Source organism: Sus scrofa, chromosome 11 (genome assembly GCF_000003025.6).
Source record: "Sus scrofa isolate TJ Tabasco breed Duroc chromosome 11, Sscrofa11.1, whole genome shotgun sequence".
Taxonomy (NCBI): domain Eukaryota; kingdom Metazoa; phylum Chordata; class Mammalia; order Artiodactyla; family Suidae; genus Sus; species Sus scrofa.
The window spans coordinates 8,698,389-8,719,901 of record NC_010453.5 but is presented as its reverse complement, the minus strand read 5'-3'; the positions used below and the strand labels follow the sequence as shown (position 1 = coordinate 8,719,901).

Below are 21,513 nucleotides of genomic sequence, written 5' to 3'. Positions count from 1 at the left end.
TCTCCGTAACAGATGATGCTGACATTGATGGGAATGCATGCGTGTTACATAGAAATAACATGGGACACAAACCAACAAAGTGTTCATAGTGTTTTTTTCTAGGTAATATAATTATTTTAGATAATCTTTCTTCTCTCTCTTTTTAACTTATCTGTACCTTCCAAATTTCTAGTCATGAACACATACCACTTTTATCATCAGGAAAAAAAAATCAATGATATTTTCAAAAAGGGAAGCAAAGCAATGAGAAAGCTGATATGACCAATAGCATGAAATAAGGTTACTGTTCATTAATAGACATGATTCAAATAAATGCTGAAATCCCACATCAAAAGTAGCCAAAGGAAATATCAGTTAACACATGAGGACACAGGTACTTCACGTAAATGGAATCATACAATATGCATCCTTTTGTGTCTGGCTGACCTCACCCAGCATGTTTTCAAGGTTGATCTCCGTCGCAGCAGGTGTCAGTACCTCATTCCTGATTAAGCCTGATCAATATTCCACCGGATGCAGAGACCACATCCCATCTGTCTTTTTGAAACTTTTACATCTGGTGAATCAAACAAACCGTGCCTCCTTGCCATCTCCCACTTCCCATTGTTTTAAAACAGGCATTGGCCACCTTGGTAAGCAGGGCATGTGGGCTGTTTACTCTGGTACTTCTTGTGTGCTAAGGTATGTGTCTGCTTGCTTAGCAACTCTCACACGGACAGATGTGACCAAGGTGATGGTCAAAAGCAGCAGGGTGGCACTTAAGAGAGGTTCTTTCAATGGCAGGGGTGGGCGTGTGAAAGAGCACAGGCCTCCTTGGCTGCTGACGGTCTGAATACGGCTCAGTGTTGCTGATCCGTGTTGCAAGTCAAGATCCTGCTGATGGAGGGGCAGCTACCTTCTTCTAGGCAGAGGCTTTCAGAAAACAATCGATTCTTAACCTATCTGCACTCTAAAGTGGTGAGCCAACTACAAGAAAAACCAGAAGGGACTATCCTCACTTCCGAAAAAGCCCTGGCAAGAGGCACGCATGCCTATGCAGAAAGGAAAAGCAATGCGGAAAATGCTAAAATAAAATAACTGCTATCAATCACTCGCCTCATGGATTTCCTGACCTTGGATAGGAGGCCCGTTGGGGTGTGGGGGTGCTAAACAGAATCCATTTCATCACCCGCCCAATGTGCTGTGTATTTCTAGCACCAATGTATACAGAAGTCAGAGTAGGGATTTGTTCTTCTTTTTATTTTTTTTGTCTTTTTAGGGAAATGGAGGTTTCCAGGCTAGGGGTCAAATTGGAGCAGTTGCCGCTGGCCTATCTCACAGCCACAGCCACACAGGATCCGAGCCGTGTCTGTGACCTATACCACAGCTCACGGCAATGCCGGATCCTTAACCCTCTGATCGAGGCCAGGGATCGAAGCTGCATCCTCAGAATGCTAGTCAGATTCGTTTCCACTGAGCCACGACGGGAACTCCCAGAGGAGGGATTTGTGACAAATGTGCTAGGGACACACTGGTGTGAGGACAAAACCCCACCCTGGATTTAAAAACAACCACAAACGATGAAGCCAAAAAGTCTGCTTTTCCCCCCAAAATATATGCTTTGTTAATGAGTTCAGAGCAACCAACCATTAACATATCAAGCCACACAATAACTCCTTAAGTAAGACTTGAATACCCACAACAATCAGGATAGAGTCTCCTTGTCTCTGCCATACGCTGATAGGTATCAGGGCAGTAAAAAGACGTTTAAGCTTTGGAAGCAGCCACATCCCCCTTCAAAGGCCATCTCTGCACCTTAAACCGAGAGCCAATGTCTCAGCCTGGCTGAACCCCAGACATAGATATTATAATAATATCTCCCTTGCTGGGTTGCTGTGCGAATTCTAAAGGACTCCATGCAACAGCTCTGACAATACGTAACAGGCGATCAGCAAACGAAGTTAGGACCCTTGTCAGTTCCACAGACGTATTTTACCCCTAGAAATAGCAGAGTTTATCCTCAATGGAAGGGCTTACCTCTGCCAAGTAGGTAACCATATTCAAGGTGATGTCGGCATAGGCTTCATGCAGGTACCGGCAGACCACGTTCACCCACGTGGCACAGTCCCTCGTGTAGCTGTGCGTTTTGTAGAGAGTCATGACGTGGGCGAGATTGGAAAGTTTGGGGTTCTTCTCCTCCAAACAAACCTTTTACAAGAAGACAGTCGATCAGGGATAAAGGAGCCAAATGAAGAGGAAGACACGTTAGCAAATTTTGCTCTACGCCCCAGCAGCCTATGGCAAATTGATGGATCCATTTTGGGGGGGTAGTTGCAGAAGTGCCTAGGAATTGAATGTTCACCCATTTCTTCTACCTGGTAGTCCGTAATGCAATGACCATGTGCATCAGCCACCCAGAGATGTGAGTTACTAGTGATAGCAGGTACTCTTTTTGGGTTTTGTCGAAGTCACTGCCCTGTCTGAGCCTGGAGATCTCTGTCCAACAGGGGCCTTCTTCAGGGCTGGTATGGATCTGCCTGAGGGTGAGACCAGAAGGCTTACCTGAGCAATCCTTTCGGCTACGTCCTTACAGAACTGATTGGGGTTTTCAAAATGCTGTATCAGCTGGGGCAGAAGACACAAGACATTCAGTGGAAACCCTGGATTAGAGAAGATAGAATGGAGATAGATGAATATGGCGCAACGTAACCATTAACGGAGGGAAGGCATATGTCAGATTTTATTCTGAGGTGAAGTATACCCATCCCTTGAAGCAGCTTTAATCTGAACACAGAATTCAGGAAAAACATACAGTCTCAGTGGCACCAGATCAAAGGAGACACTGAGGTAGATTTTTAAGTTTCAGGTACAGTGGCTGTCCTGTTACGGACTGTCACAAATAAGAATGATTGGCACAGATTTTTAAAAGCAGATTACAATGAACTAAAGCACTCATTTGAAATTTTTATCCAAAAATGTATTTTAAGGAAAACCACTTTTGAGACGACACAGGCGGCCAATCAATTTAAGCATTCGTCATCTCATCAGAAAGATTCTTTAAAATGATGAGCAGTAGCTTAGTCCCACTGGGTTAAGTTTCAGCCTCCGGGAAGAATTCTGGACCACATGCCATGACATTAAAAATCTTGTTTGCTGATTTGGCTTAATTCAAAATCATAGGGAACTTTCAAGAGGAAAAGAAAGGCTAAGAAAAATAAGAGATTTAAGAGTGAAGAAAAAAGAGAAAATTGTCTGTTCAAGAGCAATGGAATAAACTAACGCAGTCTGTCATTCGATCTGGAAAACATAAAGCCATGACCACTATCTTATGTTTACTCCTGCCTCTTTTATGCTATTGCTTTAAAAAATATCTCCCACAATATACAGAGTTAAGATTTAGGTAGCATTTTGAAAGAAAAACAAGCTATTCCCAAAGAGCCATTTTGAAGAAGAATCCTTCAAAACACTAAGCCCACAATGTCTTATTACATGAAACGTGAGCCCAGCCACAGCCAGAACCTAAGCGAGTGAGTGATGTGGGCGTTACCGATGGCTTGGGATGAATCCACCATGGATACTTTGGACACTGGTGTCAGCAAACTGAAAAGCTGCAGGGTCAGGTCAGTGGTGGTGAGGGAGGTGAAGCCCTTCAGCAGCAGCTGCTGCAGCCCCGAGAAGTCCGCCCACTTGAGCTGCGCCTGGAGTTTCTCGAGTTTTTCTCGGTTCTCAGCTTTATCGAGTGGCATGTGAGCCAGCAGTCTGTTCAAGAGCCTTAAGGCCATTAGGTATTCAAATTCAAAATCAGACTCCATCAAGGCCACAGTGACCCAGAAGATAGTGGCCAACAGGTTGGTTGGGTGGCTTATGTGTGATGGGTCCGTGAGGCTGTCCTTCAAGGAGGATGAGCTTCTGGTTTTCGAGGAGAGGCCTTGCTGGGTACAGGCCTGAATTCTGTCCAGGGTGGCACTCCGAGGAGGGTCTGAGGATCGGTCAATGACACCAAACTTCTTGGGCACAGAGAAGCTCCTTTGATGCCGGCTCCGCTCTGCAGTTGCTGTGTTGCCGCTGGCTGTCCCGGGGTTCACATTAAGCTGTCCTGTGCTCTTTCTGCTCGCTGTTAGTTTAGTGCTCGAGCTTAAATCTGGTGATGAAGAGCTGGGTATAAAAATAAAAAAGTTCAACAGGAAGTCAACATGCTTCAGTGAAAAGCCAGTCCTTTTAAGATCCCCCCACAAACAATAAGGGAGGGAAACCATTCTTTGGAAGTATTACTAGTATTACTTTCTATTCATTTTTTTCCATATTCTTAAACTGAAAGGAATATGTTTCCTTATTCTTAAATCTAAAACCGTGAAAAGCAAATTTAAACCAGAATAACCCTCACCAACAACAAAGAACAAAAGTGAATACTGACTTCCACCTATTGAAAAGTTTAAGAAATAAGCAGGTGGCTGTAAAGTTTACTGATCTTTATTATTGCTATTATATTTTGCCTTTTAGGGCCACACCCATGGCATATGGAGGTTCCCAGGCTAGGGGTTGAATCAGAGCTACAGCTGCTGGCCTATGCCATAGCCAGAGCAACACCAGATCCAAGCCATGTCTGAAACCTACACCACAGCTCATGGCAAAGGTGGATCCTTAACCCGAGGCCAGGGATCACACCTCATCCTAATGGATACTAGTTGGATTGGTTTCTGCCACAATGGGAAGGGCTCTTTCATTGATTTTTTGTTTGAATTTGGGTAAGAAATAATTATGAGATAAAGTGTGCCTATAGGTACAAATGTTAATAGTCTATTAACTGGCAAAAAAGAACAGATAAAGAAACACCTAGAAAGAAAAAAGTAAATGTTTGTGTCAAAGAAGTTTTTTGCACTTATAAAATTTCTGAAAAATGACTTCTAAATCTTTTTTAGGCTGAAAAGATAAAACTCTTTATCAACATTCTTGCTAAAATTTACTCATTTAGATTTATCTGTAAGTTTATATGGATAAATATGCATGATGTTAGTAATCATACTACAATTACCTATCCATAAAAACGCTCATCTAAAAAATGAAACAAGGCCCAATGTGACATAACATTACCGACTCAATTTCAAGATGAGTTTAATTACACAAACAGAATAAGAAATCATGAATGATTCAAAGTGAGTTATTAAACACTGGGAAGAGCAAAAGGAATTAGAAAATAAAAAAGGCAGATCGGAAGGTAGAAATTTCTTCAAGTAAAATCAACATTTATTCCAACTGTTTTTATAGTGATGGATCACATGAGTTTCAAATGCATTCATTTGAAAATAATACTTTGTTTCTACAAATATAATACATAGGACAATTACATAAAATTTGAAAAAATACTCAAAGAAATGGGACATGAAAAATCATGAACAGTTGTATTATGTAGAAACACCATTTATTGTCTATCTTTCTGATGTTTTAAAATACTTATATACTGTGTATATATGTGTGGTGTGTGGTAACTTCCTATTTCTTTTTTAAACTTAAGGAAATGTCACACATACTTTCTTGGGTCATAAACAGACTTCAAAAACTAGATTTGTTCTTTAGACTTTGCTCAGAGTCCAGGCATCTCTCGAATATTCAGCACAGTGTATGTGACGTCAAAATATCATTAAGCAGATTCTCACCGAGATAACACAGTTAAGAGATCGCTGTTCTTCAAGCAGTCAGACAGGTTATCCACCGCAGCTTCCAAGGTGAGGAGGGCTTCCATCACATAGCCCTGCCAAACACGCAAAGACAACATTCTGTACTGCTGCTAACTACTGTTCACTTCCTGACGATAAATTCAGGTAACACAAACTTCATCATGTAACAGCCATATCGCTGAAAGCTAGACAGTCATGGCTACTTGAATTTACAAAGCCGACAAATTTTGGAGGCCGCTTAAGACATTCAAGTGGCTTGGGAGGTAGCAGATAATGATGAAGATTCATTTTCCCTAGGTGTGAGGTCTTCAACAGGCCAATCTCGTTGGAAATCCATCAGGGAGGGGGGCAAGGCTATGGCAGGGGCAGGGGGCACGCATGGCCCTTTGCTGAGGGGGACAGTGGGCATCTGAAATACAGAAGGGCAATGTCTGGAAGCCAGAGATTGAGAGATGAAGTGTGAGAAGGGCTGTGTCTCAGGGGTGTTTTGGGGGTGTGTTTTATTTTTTTGGCTATACCCATGACCTGTGGAAGTTCCTGGGCCAGGGATCGAACCCATGCCAAAGAGCAACCTGAACCGCTGGAGTGACAACACTAGGTCCTTAATCCACTGAGCCACAAGGGAGCTCCCCAGGGGCATTTTAAAGTGTCCTTTTAGTGGCCAGGAGGAGGAAAAGCAGCTAAAGTCTATGGGCCTGCAGGCCCCTGGTGATGCAGAAATATTTTTGATGGCAAAGAAGGGACTGGCCCAAGCAACAGAGCTTGTAACGCCCCTGGCTTTCCACATGCCCAGCTGCTCCAGCTCTGGGGTCCCCAGTCTAGTCTTCTCCATTATTTCTCTAGCTTTTCTCAGTTTACGGAAGGCTAACCATGCAGACACAGCTGCTGCTTTCTGTGGATACAGCGGAGATCCCTTCCCTTCTCTGGGCAGGGAGACCACACGACTGCATCCTGGGTTGGCAGTAAGAAGACTAACACCTCCCCCAGTTCCTGCGAAATAAAATCACCAACAACAAGAAAGAAAGAGAGAAGGGAGGGAAGGGAGAGAGGGCGTGAGGGCAGAAGAAAAAAAAGGAAGACCGAGTCACCAACGGATATCTGTGGTTGGCTCAATAGAACTGTCCACCGAATTTCTAGAACAGGGCTCCTTGGAGTGATGAGGTCAACCACTAGAATTTTAAAATCTTTTTAAATGTTCAAAGATTTGACATTTTAAAAGATTTAAAAGATTTAAAAACCTGAAATAAACCATACAGGTCCAAATGGCCGGGGTAACTGGCGAGAAGAAGAAAGGTTCCAAGAAAGGGTTACCCCCCATCTTGGAGCTGAGGTTAGGAGCCGTGCGCGGGCTGCCCTTCCGTACCTGGATCTCGTCGCCGTGTTCGCCGATCACCTCCACCAGCCTGGACAGGAGGTCCGACAGGGCGTGTGCGGACAGGGGCTGTTTGAGGGCGCGGAATATCTGGAAGGACCGGCCGGCGTAGTGCCGGGAAGAGCTGGCGAGCGCCGTCTGCAGCGCCACCTCACTCAGGTGCTGCTCCAGGTGGAAACCTAGGCACGGGGCCGAGAGCGGGTGAGCCTCCCCTCGGGAACGCGCCCCCGGGGCGCGACGGGCTGGCTGCACGCGCCCACCGCGGGTGGCCACTGGCTTCAAAAGCAACCGCGTTAAAATAAACAGCCAAGGCGGCCGTGGTGCAGCTTTGGAGCCAGGGGGTCCTGGTTTGGGGGTCGGGGGTTGGGACGCTGGGAAAGAAACGAATTCTCATGAACGTGTTTGCTTGTCTGGACCTGTGCACAACGGCATCTACCTCCAGAGAGTCGAGGGGAAAAACCCAACAACTTGACAATTGCGAGTGCAGTGCCTGACACACGCGCTCGCGGATGTGTTATTCGTCTCCGTGCGCCGCTGTGACACTGTTCTACTGCCCTGCTTTTGACATAGCACAGTCCCTCTCCTGTGTGCACGAGGGAATTTGTTACAAACAGTGTTTTGGAGGACCCGTGTACACAGAGGAAAGCGGCTAGGGGATCTGGCCAGCGGTCAGCACAGCTGGAATGGTCCATGAACACACAGCTGTGGAGATGCAGGCACCGCGCAGGCGGCGGGCACCCCTTCAACTCTGGCCTGAATATGTGTTCTTCCAACAGCATGAAGGTAATCTCAGCCGTGAGAAAACCGTTTGATCAGATGGAAACAAAAACCTAAGGGAGGAGTTCCCGTCGTGGCGCAGTGATTAATGAATCCGACTAGGAACCATGAGGTTGCGGGTTCAATCCCTGGCCTCACTCAGTGGGTTAAGGATCCAGCGTTGCCGTGAGCTGTGGTGTAGGTCGCAGACTCGGCTCGGATCCTGAGTTGCTGTGGCTCTGGGGTAGGCTGGTGGCTACAGCTCCGATCAGACCCCTAGCCTGGGAACATCCATATGCCGAAGGAGCGGCCCAAGAAACTGCAAAAAAAAAACCCCAAAAACCTAAGGGAGAGTCCAGATTGGATTCTGGGCCATTAAACCGCCCACTTGCTGTGCGTTTTTACCAGGAGAAAGCCAGGCTGCGAGAGTCAGAGGACACGCTGACAACAGCCACGTGGGCTGTCTCCAGGACAGAAGGGCTCTGGGGCACCTCTGGTTTTCCCACGGAAGGGGACCAGGGGGATACTGCAGTGTTTTTGTTCTCAGCGGCCGCTTGGCTGTTGGAGCTCAAGGCCGTGTTCGTGGATGGTATGAGAAAATGTTCCTGCTGGATAAACCTGCCGGCCTGGAAAATGGACTCAGCCACATTCAGGGTGGGAACTATAGGACTTAACCCATAAGGCAGTTCACTCTGTATGAATGGACCATGTTTCAAAATAGATTTTCTCATCTTTATTTTGCTTTTCAAAACATATTTTCCTATCGAAGCCATTTTATATGTGGGGGTTAGGTCCCCAGCACTGAACAAAAGTGTATTTAAATCACATGTCTAGAACTCTACCAGCAGGGTCGGAGAAACTACCCCCCCCCAACCCAGCGCGCCCAAGACAATGTCCTTTGGGAAAAGCTATTTAACAGGTGCAGGGTAAGAAAAACTCCTCCTCTTCTCTGCCACACAGTGGACCTCCATTTCCCAGCCCCCCCCTTGCAGTTGGGTGTGAACCATGTCTGACTTCTGGCCACTGGGATGTGGGAAGAAGCACTGGACCCCGCACACGAGGCCACTCCTCCTAGTAATCCTCCACGCACTCCTTCTCCACCTGCCTGACGACCCAGGGTTGAGCAGGACCTCCTAGCCTAGCAGGTGGCAGAGCCACAGCAAGGAAGGGGCTGGCGACCCTGGGGAAGCAGCCAGTGGAAGACGGCCTTCCGCACACCCACCTTGAACTGTTTTGTGATCCAGAAATAGCTATTGTGTTAGGTCTCTGGGCTGTGGGGGTTATGTGTCATAGCAGCTATGCTACCCCGACTAACATGAGTGTTCCCAGGAACACATCTTATTGTGCCGCACTGAAAACAGGCAGAAAGCAGCAATTTACAAGGAAATTGTGGTGGGAAAAAACATCGTGGGCAAGAGGTGAAAAGATGAGCATCTTCTAAGCAGCCTGAAACACCCTCTGAGAATATGTTATAAGGCAATCATATGTTTTCTCATCTTTGAGTATCTTCATACAATCAAGAGCTTTACACAAATGCATGGCTCACATGCATCACGAATGTCTTCCTTTAGGCTATGAAGTGACTTTCAAGTGGGGGACATACCAATATAGGCAGCCTTAATATTCCAAAGAAATTCCAAAGGGGAAAACTCAAAATGAAAAAGGGCAATCCTATTCCTGGAACAACTTTCCGAATTCAGGTTAGCAACATTTTTCATTTTTTAGTAATCCTCTGATAATGAAAAGAGATGTGGCTAATCTGGAATGTTTCAAACTGTGCAACGTGCTAATGACCAGAGCAGCCAGGAGGCAGGTGAGCTGTGTTTACTAGGGGCAGCCTGCTGTGTGAAAAAAAGGCAGAGATAGCTGCTGCATCTTGCTGAGGAACCAAATTAAAATTTCACGCACGTATCAGCCCAGGCCAAGCTGACTCTGAATGGAATTCAGCTAAGGGCTTAAATAGTGTGATGGTACTTCATCTAAATAGAATCAGACTGCTTTCAGAATATGGAGTGGTCCCCGGCACAGGACTTGTCAGCAAATACTTTAAAAGCCAGAAACAGGGAGTTCCTGCTGTGGCGAAGTGGGTTAAGGATCCAGCAATGTTTCCACAGTGGTTTGGGTGGCTGATGAATCAGGGGTTCAATCCCTGGCCCATCCCAGTGGGTTACAAAAGTATCAGGTGCTGCCTCAGCTGTGGCATAGGTTGCAGCCGTGGCTTGGATTTGATCTCTAGCCTGGGAACTTCCATGTGCCTTGGGTGCAGCTGGAAAAAAAAAAAAAAAGCCAAAAACATTTTGTCGCAAAATTCTTTTTTTAGAAAAAACCAGTTTGCAAGGCTGATGGTTTGTCACACTTGAGTCTGATGACAGTCAATGAAAAAGACTTCTTGCTCAGGGCCTTCTTTCAATAAAATGAAGACAGGTACAGCTCAATTCTAGCGAGGTGTATGAAGCAAGGAGAACGGAGATGTTGGGGAAGTTACATCGTAGAGCGAAACACAAGTATATGTGACAGTAACTAACATTCAGTTAGGCATGTCTGCAAAATGTGACTATTCCTCTGCTATTGCTGCCGAGTGCAGAACTTCTCTTCTCATCACACACACACACACACACATATAAAGCCGTATTTATATACACACACAAATACATACATAGTGTGTAGTGACATGGGGACAATGAGCTCCATTATAGAAAAATGCTCAAAGTGGCATCGGAGGAAATAGGAAAAAGTACCTGTACCTGATTTGGAGTCTTTAAACACGGATACAACATGACGTAGGAAATTAGTGAGCTGTTCGGCGCTCTTTGAATTCTGATTTTTGGGAGTGATGTCCTCATGGCACCAAAGTGGACCAAACGCCCTTCAATGAAACACACAAAATGTCAGCAAGGCAACTATGATTTTGTGTTTCAAAACCATACACACAGGTGTAACTCCAAAGGGGTAATGGACATGTATAAATTTTTACGGATTAATTTGGTGGTAAATTTCAGGCTTACCACGCTTAAAAGCATATTCTCAAAAGATCTAGTGACTTGACGAGACATACTTTTTCTTAGGTTTTACTCAGAAAATTAAAATCTCTCCCTTTACCAGGCCAGGGTTTATTTAACACATAACAGATGCTATGTACGCATATGTTAAATAAAAATAACTGTTAAATAAAATACAGATTTTGGTGGAGACTCAATTTATGCATTTTAGAATTTGCAGAGATAATGCTTTTATCAGGATCACACCACTAGGGTGCCAAATACGGTAGTGGCAAAGTGAAGATACCGTCTCTCTTGTCTATTTGGTTTCCTACAGTAAGAATGGGATGGATCCAGGTGTGAAAATTTCAGAGAACAGCCTTCTCAGCACATGACATTGACAGCAGTGAGGAGTGACAGCACCTTTCTCTCCAGAAACCCGTCAGGTCTCTGAGCTGCCATCAGCCCCCTCCCTAAGCTTCCTGTACATTACATCTGAGAACGAGCTCAGTGCTACACAGAAATGTTCTAAATCATTCACTGGAAAAAACGCTCTCTTTTCATTTTTTTTTTTTGCATGAATTAGTGCATCAGTTGATGAAAGAAAAAATCCCATGAGGTACTCGTTAACAAATACACGAATAGACTAGACCTCCAGGACTGAGGTCACTGAAGAAGCACAGCGTGCCCCAGGTCACAGGTAAGCAGGTGTTTATACACAGGTCGGACCTCAGGGGGCTAGAGATTTGGAGGCCTTCTAAGCTCAGTCATTCCTTAGAAGAACCAAAAGACCTGAAAAAAGACAGGATCACTCGAAGCTTTTCCTGATTTTGATTTATTACCAGTTTGATTCTTTTCCTATCATGGCATTCTATTGTTTCTAATTTCTGCATTCTGTTTACAAATGACTCTTTGGATGAGATGAGCAGATAGTGGTCCCCTGTGCAGCTGCTACTGGATCGTTGGTGGCTAATATCTTTGGTTTCCAGAGCAATGTTCTTTGCCAAGTCTCGGAGCTTCCAGATGCTGGCAGTTCTAACAGATGACGAAAGCCATGCTCGTCTCAGGAAGCTACTGTTCCCGCCTCCACCTGCTGTACAATCTTATGCATGAATCTCCTTCCCCCTCCACTGGGACGTCAGCGGGATCTTAGACAAGGTCTACCAGTGTCTGCTTTGTACACACACGCCAGAAGATGCAAGTGAGAATGGAAAAGACCTTTCCAGAAGGCCAGCCTCACTTTTCCATCTGTGGTTTTAAAGTGATGTCACTTTTCCAAGAGACGGACCTGAAAACAGCAGCCCATCTCCTGTCCCCTCATTACCTGGTGGTCAGAAACTCAATGAGCTTGTTTGCCTTCTCGTCTGTTTCAGCAGCTGCGTCCACATCCTCTACCTCTTGCGTCATTTGCGGGAGGTTCCCACTGCTGCCTCCCAGACTGATGCTGGAGGAGGTGGAGCTGGAGCTCAGCCCCGAGTCTGGCACTGGTGATGACTGGTCCTCTCTCAGGAAGTCAAAGCCACCTGGTGGGAGACGAGGTGAGGTGGAAGGTGCAGCCTGGGCACTTAATGAGGTCAGGAGGTGTGCATCCAGAAGTCTGGAGTTATTTACATTTTTGGGGAAAAAAAGCCACTTGATTTTGGTTACAGCTGTGAGTAAATGAGACTGATACTCTTTCCCTGCTTATGGAACACTTGCACTGCTGTGTAAACTAGAGTGGATTTGGTAATAGAGGGTGACCTGCTATTTTTTATTCTGGTGTTTTGATTCTTTCTCTTTCTTCCTTTCTTTCTTCCTTCCTTCCTTTCTTTCTCTCTCTCTCTCTTTTTCTGCTTTTTAGGACTGCACCAGTGACATATGGAAGTTCCCAGGCTAGGGGTCGAATCAGAGCTGCAGCTGCTGGTCTATACCACAGCTACAGCAACACAGGATTCAAGCCACATCTGTAACCTATACCACAGCTCACGGCAATGCCGGATCCTTAACCCACAGAGTAAGGCCAGGGATTGAAGCTGCGTCCTCATGGATACTAGTCGGGTTCGTTTCCATTGCACCACAATGGGAACTCTTGATTGATCCTTTCTGGAAAACAAAGTGTGTGCGCCTGCAGGTGTGCACAGGCTGACGAAGAGTTCTACTCAGTATACGTCTGCACCTAACTGTGCTGTTGATAAATTATTCCCAGGTAATAGACTACTGAAATATGTGAAATGATACCATTTTGAGGATACCAGCCCTAATGGTGATGAGTAAGTTATGTAGAGTGTTTTCAGTACATGTGTCCAAAATTGTGAATATTGTATGTATATTAACATATTTTAATAAAATATGTCTTAAAGTAGGCAAAGAAATATGATATAAGCAAATACCATAGTTAGCATTCAGCATCTCTGGGTGGGTTGTGGGTTTCCAAAGATATACACACAGCCATTCCTTTTCTCCTACTCGATCATCATAAAAAGTACATGGTCCGACAGATGTATTAAATTGGGGTAGGAGCCCTGGGATTGAATATTATCTCTGCCATTTACGGTGCAATCTCAAGGAGTCAAATAACTTCTCTGTACCTTGTTTCCTATTAGACTAAGACAAAGACAATAATTTTCATCATGCAGGCTTTTTTTTTTAGGGCCGGACCTGTGGCATACGGAAGTTCCCAGGCTAGGGCTCGACTGGAGCTACAGCTACTGGCTTACACCACAGCCATAGCAATGCCAGATCTGAGCTGCATCGGTGACTGGTACCACAGCTCTCAGCAACACTGGATCCTTAACCCACTGAGCTAGCCCAGGGATTGAACCCACATTCCAATGGATACTAGTTGTGTTCCTAACCCGCTGAGCCGCAAAGGGAACTCTGGTATGGATTTAAAGCGACTAGAGTTGAAACTAAGTATTCAATAACTATTTAACAAATGTTTTTAAAAATTAAATACTTCTCAGAGCTCTTATTCATTTAGGCCGAGTGCACTGTACACTCAATCATTTTAGCTGTCTATTGTGCGTCCTGCCTATGGTATACTGTGCTTGGTTTGGTCTTGCAGATTCCCCCTCTAAATCATGTACTCGGACACACTCATATGCGCCACAGAAAAGCAAAACCAAGGCACTCCGAGACAGACAACAGAGACTGCAATTTTCTCATTTTAAGCCCATGTGCTTAATGGAACACACCCCTATCCAGGGGAGTTAGAGCAGCCGGAATCTTGAGACTCTTAATTAAGCATCTATAGTGAAGAGCTTTGTGTCTCTAAGAGGCCACGGATGGATGATTATCAACTAAGCATAGTTTGGTTCAAACTAAAGAGCTTAAACTGAGGTCAGTGGTCCTTACATCTCAGAGTTAATGATTTCAGATTTGTTCTCCAAAAAAATATGTAACATCTGTCAGGAGACAAGACAGGACTGAGTACAAGTGTGAATTAAAAGTACTTCCTTTGGAGTTCCCATCATGGAGCAGTGGAAACAAATCTGACTAGGAACCATGAGGTTGTGGGTTCGATCCCTGGCCTTGCTCAGTGGGTTAAGGATCCGGCGTTGCCATGAGCTGTGGTGTAGGTCGCAGACACGGCTCAGATCCCACACTGCTGTGGCTCTGGTGTAGGCCAGCAGCTACAGCTCCGATTCGACCCCTAGCCTGGGAACTTCCCTATGCTGCAGGTGTGGTCCCGAAAAGACAGAAGACGAAAATAAATAAATAAATAAATAAAATACAAGTACTTCCTTTAATGAAGGAAGTTCACGGTGACGTGAGATGCCATGGGCAGGGCCGATGTGATGCACAGAATAATCCGGCAAGGGAAAGGAGCCCCGGAACTCTGTCAGTTCATATTTAGTTCCTATTTTCAATGTTCTGGTTCTAAATGAAAACTGCTGGCCAGCCCTTCCGGGAAAGTCTTCAGCAGGTGCTGCACACAACACAGGAATGCCTTTGACTCAGCTAGTGCTTTCTGGTCTCATTTCTGGTTTCGAAACGGCAATGACTTTTCATAGACTTCCACTGATAGTGCCCTCCAGAAAAGTCAGTCACTTAATAGACTCCTTCAGGGAACTAGAAGGTACAGAGTCAAACACCTGGCTCCTTGGCAATGCCTGCCCTTGCAGGGTGGAGATGCCACTCTTTTCTGCCTTCTTCCCCACAGGGGGTGCTCTTGGCCAATGGAACCTTTTAATTTTCAGTGCAGCAGTAGGAACATAGGTAACAAATCAGGGATCGCAATCATGTAAAAGTTTGTTTGAGAAGAAGGATTTGAGAGGCCAGTTCATGTCAAGGGAAATGGCTCCTATTTATTGCGCTGTTATTTTATCACTTGGAGAATTGAGAGAGGGGTAACAGCACCAGAGAAGCTAATCTGGGCTCCAGGGACATCTCTGAGTAGTTTCCTGTTCCTGACTCTGTCTCGGGACCCCAGCCCCTCCTTCTTTTGTTACCTGTGTAGAGATACTCAGGTTGATACGCTGGCTGAACCGTTAGAGTCTTAGCTGCACCCATCTCTCGAGTCTGCAGGAGCACAGAAGCAATGGCCTGGAAGTTGCTGTTGCAAGAGAGGGCAATCAAGAGGTGAAGAAGCAATTTTTTGCTGTGTTCAAAGACCTCAGGCCGGTAATGGTCCAAACCTGGAACAAAACGGTGGGATCTCTCAGTGTAAACAAATCTGCAGCTCATTACATTCCAGGAATGGTCAGGATTCCAAGGACCCGGGAGGAACACGCGTTCAAAGAATGTTTAGTTTTCTTTGTTACTGTTTGCATTACTGACATAAAGAAGTCAGGCTTAGGAAACATAAAATGTTTTCTTTCTTAAGTCAAATGTTCTCATGAGATGCGGATGTGTGGCCTTGACTTGACCCATCCGTGGCATCTGACATGCTCAGCATTCCGCCTTCCTGAGATGCTCTCATCCCTGTTAGGGGATCTCGTCTCTGTTACTGGAAGATGCTAATTTTATTTCTCTCTCTAACGGAACTTCTGGGTCTCCCTGCCTGGCTGGGTCCTCTTTCCATTTGGGTTTGCTCTATGAAAGATCTTAAAATCCCAGTGGTTGGCCCACTGGGCGATTTTTTTCTCTCTCTGCATCGACTGTGTCTCATGGCTTTAAATTTACCTCCTTGACCCAAAGACTCGCAGAGAGGCCCAGCTTGTTTTGGGATATCTTTATAGATATACCATTAGCAGGGTACCGCTCTATACCGTAATCATAGGACCATTTCGAACAATGACTGATCAACGGAAATTTTAGAGATGCCACAAGACAGTAAGCAACAGAAGAGACCCCATGTTTCAGAAACGAGGAAAGGACGGGTGACCACGTAAAAGGAAAGCCCTGTGGGTTACTGCCAAAGGTGTTTGGCCCTATTGGCTAGAGTTCCGCTCCGTTCCGGTCTTACCTAAGAAGACAGCGTGGAGAAGTAACGGTAGATGAAGCGCCCAGTCCTCTCTTACGCTGTGATCCACCACCATCTCGGTCATAAAAATCACTGCAATGTTGCACCTAATCAACGAAACGATGACATTAATGCAGCTTCTGGGGAGGATGAAAATATACTGGTAGATCATTAAGTCGCAATGAAATCCAACTCTTAAGCCTTGCTGAAGCAGTGTGCAAGACCCTTATTCCCGGGGGATGGAGCTGGACTTCCGACGTGGCACAGAGCTCTACGAGGAGAAGAAACCAGCTGAGTGAATCCACATAATGCAGATCTACTAGTCACTGGGCAAGAAGAGCTGAGAAATGTACAGACAAGGAGAATCTATTTGTGGTTGCCGAGGGGTGGGGAGAAGGGGAGGGACGGGCTGGGTGTCTGGGGGTCGTAGATGCAAACTATTACATTTAAAACGGATAAGCAAGGAGGTCCCACTGTATAGCACAGGGAACCATATCCAATCTCCTGGGATAAACTATAAGGGAAAGGAATATTTTTTAAAAAGATCGTATATTGTGTATAAGTCACTTTGCTATACAACAGAATTTAGCACAACACTGGACATCAACTATACTTTAATAAAAAAATTTTTAAAGAGAAATAGAGGACAAGGGCTCTCTCTTCAAGCTGCTCACAACTTAAAAAGCATAACGGGGAGCTCCTATTGTGGCTCAGCAGGTTGAGGACCCAACATTGTCTCCCTGAGGATGTGGGTTCGATTCCTGGCCTTAGTAGGTCAAGGATCTGGCGTTGCTGCAAGCTGCAGTGTAGGTTGCAGATGTAGTTTGGATTCGTTGCTGCCATGGCTGTGGTGCAAACCTGCAGCTGCAGCTCTGATTCGCCCCCTGGCCCAGGAAATTCCATATGCTGCAGATGTGGCTGTCATAAAAAGAAAAGAAAAGGAAAGGAAAAGAATAACAGAACGAATACCCATACCAAGACTACAGGTAGGAAAAATTCAAAGGGCTCCATGGCAGCTTTGCACACTGACTAATACTTGACCAAACTCTGCCCGTAGGCTGAGAGCTGCAGTTCGGTCAGTCATATTCCTACTGATTTCAAAGATCATTTCATTTGACCTGGAATAGCCTTCCCTCCTTTCATGACAAGGAAAGGCCAGCCAAAGCTAAGTGATCGTTTCCCTCCACCTGTCCGAGACGCTCACCTGTGGAGTGGCCCCCGGGGCGTGATGGTCTCGGGGAGGTAGTCAACCAGGGGCGCCCAGCATCCTCCAGTACAAGGCATGGGTAGCGGCTGCGGCTGCTTGGTCTCTGTGATGGTCAGCAGCCAGCCCGTGTAGGGAGAAATTGGGTCATCTGTCGTGCGAGAAAGGCAAGCATGCTTTATTTTCGGGGAGAGAAGATTTTTGTTTTTCCTACTTGACTTTTTAGAAAGAAACAAATTTATGCTTGTAAAAATAACTAACCATTCCATGTGGTGAGTATGAAATTATGGGATCAAATGGGTTGGAGTTACTTGATTAAGTTCCTTTCATCCCTTAATTTCTTGGATACCTAATTTACAGAGCAATTATAGAGCAATGGAAAATACAGATACACAAGGAGAAAAACATGCATCACGGGAATCCGCATCAGTGCGACAACACGCTTTTTTGCTACTCTCCCCCATCTCGGTAAAATGCAATTCCACATCTCCAGTTCACTCAGGACAGGAGCTTTGGGGTCCTCCCTGACTTCTCTCTTACCCTCATATCCAACTTCTTCTTCCTTTTTTTGGCCATGCTCACGGCACGCGGGAGTTCCCGAGGCCAGGGTTTGAACCTGAGCCACAGCAGTGACACCACCAGATCCTTAACTGCTAGGCTACCAGGGAACTCCTCGCATCTATCATCTAGTCACAGTGATGGTGGTGGATGAGAGTCATTAATAATTAAAATAACAACATTAGAAGTAACACAGAGAGTACTCATACGATGCCAGGCACTGGTCTACGCATTTCACATATGAATAATCCAATGATAGGTAACGGCTATCCCTATTTTATAGAGGGGACACTGAGGTCAAGTAAATCGTCACCACTGCCATATTCAGGGAACTCTCCTTCTGAACAAATCCAGGAGAGGACCGCTTTTAACCACCTCCATCACTGCCATCTAGGCTAAGTCCCCCATCATCTCTCATCTCTATGGTCTCCCTGCCTCCATCCTCGTCCCTCCAGAGTCATTTCTCCCCTGAGTGGCCAGAGCCACCCTCGGAAACCAGGAGCTCCTCCAAGAAGTCCCTTCTCTGCGTACTGGCCAGCGGCTCCCCTTGACAAGATCTTCCTCCTGTTTCTGGGCGTATCTCCTTCTGCTGTCCCCTTGGCTCACTGCACCCGTCACCCTGGCCTTCCTGTGTCCTGGGACCATGCCAGGCCCTGTTCAGCCTTCTCCCCTCTCCTGTGTCCTCCGTGGCACAGACCCCCAGTTCACCAGCACGGATGGCCTCCCCCACTGCCCCACACCAGCTCCACGAGAGCAGGACTTTCTTCAGTTCAATGCTGTTTCCTGGGTCTCTACAATAGTATCTGGCACGTGGTAGGGCATCAATATATATTCTTGGAATGACTTAATGAGCTTCCTCAACCAAATTAAGTAAGCACAGCAACAAGTTTCATGGAGTTATTTCTCGTAATGCTCTCAACATAGGCCAGTGGCTTTCAAGATAAGCAGTGACACTGGGGGCCACACGCTATGATCCACGTACACGGCTTCAGACACGCGGCTTAATCCTGGGGCAGGTTTTAGGGTGTGAAGAGGAAGGATGTGTTATGTCACCTTTGGGCAATTTCTCCAAAACAGAGCCTTCCTTGGTTGCACTTTTGAAGGTGGTGTGAGGTGGCTGATATGATGCTGCTGGTCCAGGGCAGGAGGGAGCAAAGCTAGTGGATGGGGTCTTTTGCTGCTGTGAAAACTGAGGCTCCAACAGAGAAGGGACTAGAAGCAAGCAGAGCCCACTCCTCCTGTGATGTGAGCTCAGGGGAGGGTCCAGGAGTCACCTCAGAACGTGACAGTTGGCTCTAACACACCAGCAAATGCACAACTAGAACCCTGTCCTTTAGGTCCCGAAGTCTGGCCACAACTTTAGCCCAGAAAAAATTTAAAGCAGGTGTCATAGTCATTCATCTTAGTCTACTCAGTAAACCACCTACAGGATATCTCACTGTCAGCAAATCAACTTCTTAAAAAAATATATATTTTTAAATTTTATAGCTGTATCCATGGCATATGGAAGTTCTCAGGCCAGGGATTGAATCTAAACCACAGCAATAACTTACACTGCAGTTGTGGCAATGCCAGATTCTTTAACCCACTGTGCTGGGCCATGGATCAAACCCTCATCTCCACAGCAACGTGAGCCACTGCAGTCAGATTCTTAACTCACTGTGCCATGGCGGGAACTCCCTCAGCACATTAACGTCTTGAATGAGTCTGTTGCAAAATGCATTTCCAACTAACTAGTTTACAAAACTTGAGAGAGGGGCAAAAATGGAAGAATATTGAACAATGAAAAAGAAAAAGAAACTTGAGGGGTTTCTGGGAGGAAAAGACACGTGACTTTTTGCTTCAGTGATGTTCTCAGATATGTACTCAATTAGCACAAATGTGCCGAGTGGGATGAAGATAACCTACAACTGATTTCTTACAGTTATTCCTAAACTACCACGGCTCAGCTGCTATCCAGCTGAAGGAGCTGTATGCTTACGGTGGGTTACACACATTAGCATGTGGCCCTGGAACATAATCCAGATCTTTTAAGCAGTTCTGGGGAAAAAAAAAAAAAGCGCTTACATATAATTGGTAGAAAGCTCCTTTGTAGAGTGGGCCTCAATCTGCTGGTTTGTCCATTTTACTCGAGGTGGTATTTTTTTTTTTTAATAGAAAATACAATGAAGAGGCTGCGCACCATCCTTTTTGAATAAATGCAGACTATGAAGCACTGGGCCACCAGGTTTCTCGCTCGTCCTACCTCTGCTGATACCCTCAGGCCTTCGGGGAGGAACTGATTCTCCTTAGCATGAACCAGACGGCTGGCCGCAAGGTTTTGGAAGTGAGTCTGCTGACCTTTGCCTTTCTCGTGGCATAGGCTGTATCCATCATTGGGTAGCTGGAACTATAACATCTGCTTTAAAATTTTTTGGGGGCTCGGAGTTCCCGTCACGGCTCAGTGGTTAACGAATCCAACTAGGAACCATGAGGTTGTGCGTTGGATCCCTGGCCTTGCTCAGTGGGTTAAGGATCCGGCATTGCCGTGAGCTGTGGTGTGGGTGGCAGACGCAGCTCGGAACCTGAGTAGCTGTGACTGTGCTGTAGGCCAGCGGATACAGCTCTGATTGGACCCCTAGCCTGGGAATTTCCATATGCCTGGGGTGTAGCCCTAGAAAAGACCAAAAAAAAAAAAATTTTTTTTTTTCAGGGCTAAATCAGGGGGCACCCAGTCCCCCAAATCCTGATGGGATTCATGCCCGGCTAGACAAGTTGCTTCATCCAAGGCAGCCAAAGTCCAGTTCTATCGCTTGGATGCCTGGAAAAGGATCTCAGCATATATTTTGTGAACTCTGTGTGATGATCTGTTGGAATAGCTTGATTTCACTCTCTCTCTCTTTCTTTTCTTTTTCAGCCACATCCTTGGCATATGGAAGTTCCAGGCCCAGGGACTGTATCAGAGTCGCTACTGCGACCTCCGCCACAGCTGTGGCAACGTGGGATCCTTAACGAACTGCCCTGGGCCAGAGATCGGACTTGTGCTTCCACAAAGACGATGCTGGATCATTAACCCACTGACCCACAGCGGGAACTCCTCATTTTCTCTTATAATGAGTAATTTAAAATTTGAGCTCTCAGCACCCACACTACATACGTACTGTGAGCTCTGACTCTGATTAAGATCAGTAATCATGTGAAGAATATATATTATTGACACATGAATCAGTCAAATTCAAGTTCTGTACCCCAAATTCTGTTTATTTGGGTATAGCACATTTATAAACATTTCTAGCTAAAATAGAGGCCACGATGATAAGACTATTCTTTTTTTTTTTTTTTTTTTTGTCTTTTTGTTGTTGTTGTTGTTGTTGTTGTTGCTATCTCTTGGGCCGCTCCCACGGCATATGGAGGTTCCCAGGCTAGGGGTTGAATCGGAGCTGTAGCCACCAGCCTATGCCAGAGCCACAGCAACTCGGGATCCAAGCCGCGTCTGCAACCTACACCACAGCTCACGGCAATGCCGGATCGTTAACCCACTGAGCAAGGGCAGGGATCGAACCTGCAACCTCATGGTTCCTAGTCGGATTCGTTAACCACTGCGCCACGATGGGAACTCCTAGACTATT

General features: G+C 45.8%; 1 protein-coding gene across 1 annotated transcript in view; it reads right to left on the bottom strand.

The window, feature by feature from the left end:
* Positions 1–21,513, bottom strand: part of FRY (FRY microtubule binding protein) — a 246,576-nt gene that overhangs the window by 45,188 nt on the left and 179,875 nt on the right. Inside the window, 10 exon segments of the mRNA XM_021065177.1 lie at positions 2,017–2,187; positions 2,542–2,639; positions 3,527–4,134; positions 5,634–5,728; positions 7,018–7,205; positions 10,527–10,648; positions 12,085–12,283; positions 15,191–15,376; positions 16,147–16,250; positions 17,348–17,498. Coding sequence (XP_020920836.1) covers positions 2,017–2,187; positions 2,542–2,639; positions 3,527–4,134; positions 5,634–5,728; positions 7,018–7,205; positions 10,527–10,648; positions 12,085–12,283; positions 15,191–15,376; positions 16,147–16,250; positions 17,348–17,498 — 1,922 coding nt within the window.